At 59.5% G+C, this 10088-nt stretch overlaps 1 protein-coding gene across 1 annotated transcript in view; it reads right to left on the minus strand.

Annotated features, from left to right (window-relative positions):
• Positions 1 to 3426: 3426 nt before the first annotated feature.
• The window catches only part of SLC4A1 (solute carrier family 4 member 1 (Diego blood group)), an 11491-nt gene continuing 4829 nt past the window's right edge, over positions 3427 to 10088 (minus strand). The window contains exons 8-18 of the mRNA XM_027701176.1: positions 9170 to 9453; positions 8859 to 9062; positions 8492 to 8640; positions 7596 to 7790; positions 6680 to 6847; positions 6419 to 6508; positions 6142 to 6308; positions 5776 to 6029; positions 5520 to 5689; positions 5140 to 5313; positions 3427 to 4358 (exon numbers count right to left, since the gene is read on the minus strand). Of these exons, the coding sequence (XP_027556977.1) occupies positions 4278 to 4358; positions 5140 to 5313; positions 5520 to 5689; positions 5776 to 6029; positions 6142 to 6308; positions 6419 to 6508; positions 6680 to 6847; positions 7596 to 7790; positions 8492 to 8640; positions 8859 to 9062; positions 9170 to 9453 (1936 nt within the window). The 3' untranslated portion in view covers positions 3427 to 4277. The remainder of the gene's footprint in view (positions 4359 to 5139; positions 5314 to 5519; positions 5690 to 5775; positions 6030 to 6141; positions 6309 to 6418; positions 6509 to 6679; positions 6848 to 7595; positions 7791 to 8491; positions 8641 to 8858; positions 9063 to 9169; positions 9454 to 10088) is intronic.

Consider the following 10088-nt stretch of genomic DNA (forward strand, 5'->3'; position numbering starts at 1 on the left):
CGGCACCGGCTGCTTCCACGGCACCGGCTGCTTCCACGGCACCGGCTGCCTCCACAGTATCAGCCACCCCGGCTGCCTGTACAGTACCGGCCGCCCCGGCCACCACGGTACCGGGCTGCAGCCGCGGTAGCGATCACCCTGCCTGCCCCCACGGCACCGGCCGGCCAGGGCTGACCGTGCTGCGGCCACAGGCCGCCCGCCCGCCCGCCGCGGCTGTTCCCGGCTGGCGACACGTTCCCGGCTGCCGGCGAGCTCCGGCCATCTGCCCGCTGCCGGCCGCCTGCACGCCACGGCTGCTCCATCCAGGCCGCCAGCGCATTCCCGGCCGCCCGCGCGCTCCCTCCGGAGAGCTCCGGCCATCTGCCCGCTGCTCCGAGGCCGCCGGGTCGCCGGCGTGCTCCAAGAGCTCCGGCCATTTGCCTGCTTCCCAAGCCAGGCTGGCCACAGGCAGCTCCGGCCGGCACCTGCCACGAGGCAGCGGGAGCTGGCGGGGACCCCCCTTAAGGGATGCAGGATGATCTGGGAATGCGGGGCCGCACGGCTTTGTGGGCTACGGGCATCTCCCTGGCACGGGAATTGCCAATATCTGGGGGATTTTCACCCTTGTTTATAAGGAAAAAAAAATAAATAATCCCTAAATCTGCGTGCAGTTGGCCCCCCCTCCCCCAGCTGATTTGGGGGTGCGGGGGTGGTGCCTGGCTGTGCATGTGGCTTATTTGGGCTTTATCCCGAAGGGAAGGATCAGCCAGACGGAGGGACAGCCGGATCCTCTGCCACGTCCTGCTCCGGGCTGTGCCAAGCCAGGCCGGGCAGCTCCGGCGCCGGGCGGTTAATCCCTCCTGTGAGAGCTTAAAAATAAGAATATATGTATTTATTCAGCGGGGAAAAGGGCCTGGGCTGGGCTGGATCCCCGAATTGTGGGAATTGTCACTGCTTTGCAGGAGGGAAAAATTACAAAAGGAAAAAAACAATGCAAACAAAATATTTAGGGACAATCGGGTCAAATACATGAAAGTTGACATTTTATATTTTTTAACTTTTTTTTTTTTTTAAGCAAAAAGCCATTTTGGAGTGTCAGTGTGCTCCAGGCCCCGATCCCCCCAACGTGGTTTTGTGGCTTTTGTCACTGGGAAGGGACACCAGAACCCTGGGGATCAACCACAGACCCTGCAGCAGGTGGGCTGGGAGTGGGGACCCCCCCAAATCTTCATCCCAACCCCTCCCCTCACTCCATGCCCTTCCTAAGCCTCACTTCCAACATGGGAATTTTCTATTCACTGTTATTTGTGTCAGTGAGTGTTTTTTGGGCGCAGCTGCAGGTTTTGGGGGGTTTTGTTTGGTTTTCCACTTTTTCTGTGCAAAACAGTGACAATGTCCCACTGGATGCCTCCAGGAGATCCCGGGGTGTCCCATGTCCCCTGTCCATGGATGGCATGGAGCACTCTGCTGCTGGCACTGTGGCTCTCCCCTTCCAGGGGTGATGCTCCAACATGATCCCCCTCTGGAGCTCCATGCTTCCCCCTCCTCATTAGCAACCAATTAATTAGCATTTATTTCCCCCTCATTGCTCTACTCCCATCCCTAATTCCCCCTCCCTCCATTTTCCTAGGCTGAGGCAAGTTCAAAGAAGAGCTTGACCTAAATTCCCAACCCCAAACCGGGCTGGATCCCGCGGCAGTGACCTCGCTGCCATCTCCCAGGGAATAACAAACTCTTCCCAGGGTGGAAAACAAGAGGGATGGGTACAGGCAGATGCTATCCTCCTTCACTGGGATTTGGAGGCAGGGATGACCTCTGGATGGCACCTGGCATGTCTTGTCCACGTGAGGCCGGCACAAGGAAGAAAAGCTGCTGGATCTGCAGGCCTTGGGCTGGAAAACACCAGCCACGCGCCTCCATCTCTGGAAAACGGGGTAGCAGCTATGCCAGGCTTGGGAAAAGCTGGTGGCCATGCTGGGGTTTATCCCAGCCTCATGGAAAGAGTTTGGGGTCCTGGCTGGGAGCAGTCGTGGATGCTGATCCCAATTCCTGCCCCATGGGAAGGCTGGGGGCGAACAGGCACAGCCCTTCCCACGGCCCCGCTCACAGAGCCGGTGTCTCCCGTTTGTTAATGGGATTATGGATAATCGGGGTCAATCCAGTGCCAGGGGCTGGGGGAGGGGCAGGGGCTGCTCTGCTCCCTGTGCCAGCAGCCCTGGATCAGGATGTTCCCAATCCCCCTGGAGCGGGGACAGCCAAGGCCATGTGGCAGTCGGGCAGCACCCTGGGGTGCGGGGGGATGAGGGGGGCTGAGCATCCCGGGATGGCCACGGGAATCCCTTAGATTCCCTGACATCCTGGGATGGCTGCAGTGAGCAACCCAGGGTGACTATGGGGAGCATCCTGGATGGCTGCAGAGAACGTCCAGGGATGTCTGTGGGAAGGATCCTAGGATGACCATGGGGAGCATCCCAGAATGGCTGCAGGGAGCTTCATGGGGTGACTTGGGGATGCATCTTGGAATGCTGGGATGCAGTGAGTATCCTGGAATGACTATGGGGAGAATCCCAGAATGGCTGTAATGAGCACTCCAGGATGCCGGGATGCAGCATTCCAGGATAGCTGTGAGGAGCATCCTGGGATGACCATTGGGAGCATCCCAGAATGACTGCAGGGAGCACTCCAGGATGTTGGGATGTAGGGAGCATCCTGGGATGACCATATGGAGCATCCTAGGATACAGTGAGCATCCTGGGATGCCATGGCAAGCATCTTGGTACAACTGCACTGCCCATTCCAGGGGGATGGACACCTCCAAAGGCTGCTGCTGCTCCTTTTTGGGGGAGAATTAAACAGGGCAACACACCAGAAAATTGCCAGCTGGAAAGAAAACTCCCATTTCCTTTCTGATTTTATTAATTTCTTTATTAAAGCCTGATACAGAGGTGGGGGGAAGGGAAGGAGGAAACCCCAAAGATCGAAACTTTTTTTAATTTCAGACACATAATTAATAAAACTAAACCAACCCCAAACACAAGGCCCCGGGTGTGGCCACCCACCCTCACCCCCCTACTCTCCCACCCACCCCTCGCTGATTTTGGGGTCAAAAATGAGCAAAAATGAGCAAATTTGGAGCCTGATCTGGTGTTCTGTGCCCTGGCTGGATCCAGTCCTTGAGGGTGATCAGGGCAGAATGAGCCTTGACAGGATCAGGGGGATGCTCAGCTGGACTGGGAGCAATCCCAGCGGAAACAGGGCAAGACATGGTCAGCAAGCAAGGGAAAAATCAAGGAAAAGCTACACAGATTTACCCGGAACGCTATAAAAATAAAGAGGACTAATTAACTAACTAACACTAATTCATGAATGGAGTGAGACTGACAGACTGGTCCTTAGAGTTTAGGCCCTGACCAGGATCCTTAAAAATCATCTTTTATAGAAAATTCTGAATTTTGATATAATTCTCTAGTATATACACACACACACACGGCCCCGCTGCAGCAGGGGCACAACCAGCCCTAAAAATAAATTACAACCCCCCCAGTAGCATCAAATATACAGATCACTCCTTGCAGCTGCTTTTTTTTTTTCTATTTTTCCTCATTTTTTTCATTTTTAGGGTGCTTTTTCATCCTTTTTTTTTTTTTTGAATTTTTGCTTGGCTATGAGTGAATCCTACCTGCAGAAGCATCGGCATAATATAAGTAATTTTTTTGGCTGTTTTTAGCATGATTATTGTATTCTAAATATGTAAACTCCCTCACTGGACTATTTACATCCCAACTCTGGGAGGTGCTGGAAGCGCAGCGGAGCAGCTGGGATGATCCCACTGGAGCAAACGATGGAGAAAATGGGAGAAGGGGCTCCGTGGGGTGAAGGGTCTTTCCCAGCTCGCTGGAATGTTCATATGGGGAAGAGGGGCCAGACCTGGGGTGTCCCCGGGGGCTGGGAGCTTCCTCCAGCTCCTTCCCATGCCCAGTGCCCGCTGGCAGCCTCGGGGATGGGATGGTGACACATCCCACCTTGCCATGGGGTGGGGGTGGCTCGTGGAACCCCCTGAGCCTGGGCAGCCCTTTCCCCAGAGTGTGGGTGAGATCACACCATCCAAAATATTTTTTTAAATAGACAAAAAAAAAAGGGAAAAACAACTAAAAAAATAATTCCATTCCCGGGGCGTGCAGGTGGGGACAGTGTCCCCAAATCCTCCTCCGTCGCCCAGTGCCCCTGGGGTGGCAGCAGTGGTGATATAAGCGTGTTGGGGGGCTGGGGGGGTGTTGGGGGGCCGGGGGGGCCGGCCCTTAACTGGGCATCTGCACCTCGTTGTACACGTCTGTCCCCTCCTCCTCCTCGAAGGTCACCACGGCGTCATCTGCATCCAGCTGGAGAGAGGAGAGGGAGTGAGGGGGACAGGGATGGGGACAGGGATGGAGATCAGGAGTGGGATATGGACAGGGGATGGGAATAGGGACAGGGGATAGGGATGGAGATCAGGAGGGAGACGGGGATAGGGCCACGGAATGGGAACAGGGATGGAGATGGGGAGTGGGATAGGGACAGGGGAGGGGAATAGGGACTGGGAATGGGGATAGGGATGAAGATAAGGAAGGGGACAGGGGTAGGGATGGGGACATGGGTGGAGAGAAGGATGGGGATGGGGACAGAGAGGGAATGGGGTCAGGGTTGGAGAAAAGGATGGGGATGGGGAGGGGTCAGGATTGGGGGCAGGATTGAGGACAGGGACAGTGTCAGGGATGGAACAAGGTAGGGGCTGGGATGGGTATGGGAATAGGGGCAGGGATGAGTCTGGGGACAGGGATGGGGATGGGGACAGGAATGGGACAAGGACAGGGTGAGGATGGGGACGGGGTGGGAATGAGGGATGCAGATGAGGACAGGGATGGAGACAGGAATGAGAGTGGGTGCACAGATGGGGATGGGGACAGGAGTGAGACAAGGATGAGGATTATGGGGATGAGGGGACAAGGGCAGGGACAGAGATGAGACTGGGGACAGAGATGGAGATGGGAACACAGATGGAGATGAGGATGGAGACAGGAATGAGAATGAGGAAGGGGATGGGGAAAGAGATGGGGATGGACACCAGAACCAGCACAGGGACAGGGACAGTGGTGGTTCCCAGCACATGCTGGGGCTACGTACACATTTGAGCTCGATGTCCCGGAAGATCTTGGGGAGCAGGAAGCGCCGCAGGGGCACGGTGAGGATGAGGACGAAGGGCAGTGCCAGTGAGGCCGGGGTGGACTTCACCACCCACAGCAGCACAAGGACGATGATCTGGGTGAAGGTGAAGAGGTGCATCCGCCAAGTCTTCACCTGTGGGACGAGAAGCCCAGGACTGAGTTCAGGGACAGCATCCCACACCCTTCCCGGGGTGGTGGGTGCTGGGGTGGGGGCAGGACCAGTGGCCTGAAGAGCTCAGTGAAGGCCAACACTGAAGGAGGAGCAATTTCAGGGGTGCTGCAGCCCAGGACACCCCCAAACCCATGGCCACCCATGGGGGTGACACAAGGCTCACTCACCCTGGTGACATAGGGCTCATCAGGGTGGTACTTGGGGGGCATCAGCAGGAGCAGGATGCGATCGAAGAGCTGGATGCCAAAGAGGGAGGTGACCCCCATGTAGAGGAAGATGCCGAAGAGCACGGCCAGCGGGATGTACTTCAGGATGGGCTCCATGAGGATGGAGACGCCTGCGGTGGAGAAGGAGAGGTTGGGGAGAGCTCCTGGGGGACCCCCAACCCTCACGTCTCACACGGGGGGCACCTCCCCAGCTCACCGATGAGCACGGCCACCAACAAACTGCTGATGCGCTGCTCCTTGACCTCCAGGATCTGGGATTTCTCTCCGGGAGAGGAGGCCTTGCTCATGACGGTGAGGGCGTTGGCGTGGGTGATGGTTCGCACGGTGGTGGCACTGAGCCAGGGCATCCCGAAAAGGGCCGCCAGCCCCCCCATGGCCACGATCAGCAGCAGGTCCAGGTGGAAGCCGCTGCCCTTCACCAGCTTCCTCTCGGGCTTGCTGACGATGAGGCTGCGGGGACACAGGGGACGAGTTGGTGACACAGCACCCCAGGGAGGTCCCCTCCGTGCCCATCCCACCGGGCACCCCGCAGCCCTCCCCTCCCCATATCCCCCATCCTCACGTGGTGATCTGGGTCTCGAGGAAGATGAGGATGAAGACCAGGAGGGCGGGCACCACGGAGGCGAACATCATCCAGATGGGGAATTTTTCGTGCAGCCCCATGGGGTTGATAAACCAGCCCCGGGCGGACGAGTTGGTGACCTCCAGCCCTTTGGGGACGCTCAGTTTCTGGATGGGAGCAAAGCGGGGAGTGAGGGGATGGGACATGGGGATGAGCACCCAGATCCATATCCTCATGTTGGGGGTGCCTGTCCCCCCCCAGCCCTGCCCTCACGGACCTGTGTGTACGTGTCCTTGATGAAGAAGTCGGCCAGGGCCATGATGAAGATGGAAATGGGCACCCCAAAGTCCCCGATCAAGCGCCGGACCTGTGGGGACACGGTGACCACATTAAACCCTCTGTGTGACCCCCCGGCCCAGGGGTTCTTCCCTGCCATGTCCTCTGCAGGAACAGGCAATGAGTTTGCCCAGTCTCAGCCACCGAGCCCCTGTTTTGCAGTGGGGAGGGGGGGACAGCACTGTGTCCTCCCTGTGCTCACCTTGCCCGGCAGGAAGGCGCTGTTCTTGAACTTGCGGAGGAAGAAGGCCAGGAAGAAGGTGCCGGCCATGAGGATGAGGGACAGCAGGGCCGTGTTGGGCTCTGGCTCCGAGGGGTCAAAGTCAGCCTTCACGCTGTACTCCCGCTTCAGAGGGTGTTGCTTGAAAATCTGGGGAGGGAAGGGGAGGAAGTGAGTGAGGATGAGGATGGGGGATCCCCCTGCACCCCTCCTGCCACGCTGGGAGCCCTGCAGGACCATCCTGGTGGGTGCAGGGTGTGTGCCAGGGGGATGGGCGAGGCTGAAGCCCGGCACATGCTGAGCAGGGAGGATATTTAGGGTTGGTTTTCTCTGTGGTTCTTCAGAAACAAGGCCAGTGGCACAGTGGGGACAGACAAGTGTGTCCCCACTGCAGACCGTGGGTGACCCGGGGTGTTCAGGGCAGTGCTGAGCTCGTTGTGGGGTGCACGGGGGCACCTGGGTATGACACACACCCACGTGTCCTGCCTGTCACCTCCCCAGCACCAGCAATGTCCCTGTGGGCACCCAGTGCATGGGGTGACACCAAGTGCAACCAAACAGCCTGGAGGGGTCTGAGCCAGGGGATGGGGGGGGAATTTGGGCTCTTCAGGCAGTTGCTGGGCAAGGACCATGTTTGGTGCAGCCCAGGTGGGACATCTATGTGGGGTTCACCTCCCCACCCCAAAATCCCCCTGCAAGAGAGATGCATGAACCACAGAATAGTTAGGGTTGGAAGGGACCTCATGAGCTGGGGAACACCTGGAAAAGGGGAGAAAACACCAGGAGATGGGCTCTGTCCCTCACCTGCATCCCACTGTTTCTATGGAAACCCAGGTGATAACCACAACCTGCAGCCTCCCTCCCGCCTTCCCCACTGTGGGCCCCCCGTGCCCCTCACCGTGACCAGCTTGGAGAAGGTCTCGAAGATGAAAATGAGGGAGATGAGGAAGGAGAAGATCTCCTGGGTGTACCGGGACAGGAAGTGCACCAGGAAACTGCCCTCGAAGGCCACCACCACCAGCACCAGCAGGATCATCCAGAAGCCAATCCAGACCCGGCCCACGATGTATTCCAAGCCATTGCTGTTGCAGAACTGGGGAGACAGAGGGCACACCCTGTTAGCCCCCCAGAGCCCCCAGCATGGGCATCGAGATGGGCTGGACCTTGGCATCCCACAGTGGCCCCACACATCCTTCTCCAGGATGGGGATGGTGGTACCTCAGTGTGGCAGGACCCTCGTGGGATCACCCACCTGGCAGCACCCCTGGGCCATCACCTGGATGGCTCTACCTGCGTGGTGTCACCCCTGGGCTGTCACACAGGTGACATCACCCCTGTACATCATCCATGTGCCACCCCGCCAGTGCCATCCTGCATGTGCCATCCCCCCCACTACATCCCCCATGTGCCATCCCACAGTGCCATCCCGTATGTGCCATCCCCCTGCCTTGTGTCATCCCACCAGTGCCATCCCACCAGTGCCATCCTGCATGGGGCACCTTCCTTGTGCCATCCCTCATGTGACATCCATCATCCTATGCCATCACCCCTGTGCCATCCCACCAGTGCCATCCCACATACAGCACTCCCCCTGTTCCATCCCCCAGGACGTCCCCTCATGACATCCTCCCTGTGACACCCCCCCTGCCATCCCTGCTGTGCCATCCCCACTGTGCCATCCCCCCCACAGCAGCCCCCTGTGCCTCTCCCAGGGCTGGTGGGGAGACCCCAAGCCCACTGTGGGCACTGCCAGTGGTGGGCGGGGGGCACCCACAGGCACCGGGGGGTACCCACCCCAAAGAAGGCTTCCTCGAAGACGAGGAGGGGTCCTGAGAATCCAACGACAAGGAGGGGCTGGGCACTGAGGAGGCTGAAGAGCACACACTGCACGCAGGTGGAGATGAGCAGCTCCGACACCCCCATCATGCCCTTGGTCTTCTCACCTGAAAGGGAGATCCCACAGAGCCGGTGAGTGCCAGGGTGGGGGACACAGCACTGTGCCCCCCATCCCACACCCCTCAGCACCGGGATTAGGGGGTGCATAACCCCCTGGGAGCATCCCCATGGGATGGTGATGAAGGAGGCGGAGGCTCCCTGCTCCCCGCCCAGCTGGGGGGACATCCCCGTCCCCCGGCGTGTCCCCAGCCCGTCCCCCCATTACCCAGCAAGCCTCCGAAGGTGACAGCAGGTGACAGCGCCGCGAAGTAGATGAAGATGACAGCGGCCAGGCACTGGGGGCTGAGGGCGTCCTTGATGTCGCTGAGATATTTGGGGTACCGGCGGCAGATGTCCCGCACCAGCCCCCCAAAGGGCCGCCCCGTCCTGCGCAGGGGGTCGTCGTCCTCCGCCGGCGCTGCATCCAGCCCTGGGGACACACCAGGGGGTCATGGGGGGACCCCGTGTGCAAGGGGGTTGTCCCCCCCGCCGCGGGGACAAGGGATTTCGGGGGGGTCCGGGTGGTCCCTGCCGTACCCAGGTCTTTCAGGAAGGCCTCGCTGGGCGGTTTCTCGGGGGGTTGGTAGCGGCGGCGGAGGAGTTCGCGCTGCAGCGGGACCAGGGCGCGGAGCAGCTGCTCGTTGGGGGTCTCGGTGGGAGGCAGGACAATGCTGGCCTCCAGGAATTCCTCCACCGCCCGCACCAGGTCCTGCCGGCCCTCGGCCAGGTAGGCATCCCGGCGAAACACCTGTGGGATCGCCCGGGGATGGGTGCTCAGCCGGCTCCGGCACCCCTGGGCGTCCCCGTGGGGATGGGGTGTCCTGGGGACATGGGGATAAGGGGGCACATGGGGACACAGGGGCTTGGGGACAACAGGCATGGGGCCACAGGGCATGGGGACATGGGGATAAGGTGTGAGATGGGGGGACAGGGGCTCAGGGACAGGGGGCGTGGGGATAAGGGGATATAGGAAGATACAGGGGCTTGGAGACAGGGGAACATGGGGGGAGATGGGGACACAGGGGATTTGGGATAGGGGGCATGGGGATAAGGGGGGACATGGGGGCACAAGGGCATGGGGACATGGGAATAAGGAGTGACATGGGGGATAAGGGATTGGGGACAGGATGCATGGAACCACAGGGGCGTGGGGACACAGGGATAAGGTGGGAGATGGGGGCAGGGGCTTGGGCACAGGGGTGTGGGAGCACAGGGGCACGGGGACATGTTTGCTCGGACACATGGGGACAGAGGGACACTTTGGCCTCAGGGACATGGGGACACCGGTTCAAGGGGACACAGTGGCAGGGGGACACAGGGATCAGAGACAGACATTGCACAGGGGGATGAGCCCTGTTCGAGGGTGCAGCCCCAGGGATGGGAACTCCAGGGTGCTCAGGGGGGCTGACGGCAGTGGCAGTGGGGTGTCAGTGACAATGGCAGTGGGGTGTCAGTG

This window comes from Neopelma chrysocephalum, unplaced genomic scaffold (assembly GCF_003984885.1).
Source record: "Neopelma chrysocephalum unplaced genomic scaffold, ASM398488v2 Primary Assembly neopelma1_150, whole genome shotgun sequence".
Classification (NCBI taxonomy): Eukaryota; Metazoa; Chordata; class Aves; order Passeriformes; family Pipridae; genus Neopelma; species Neopelma chrysocephalum.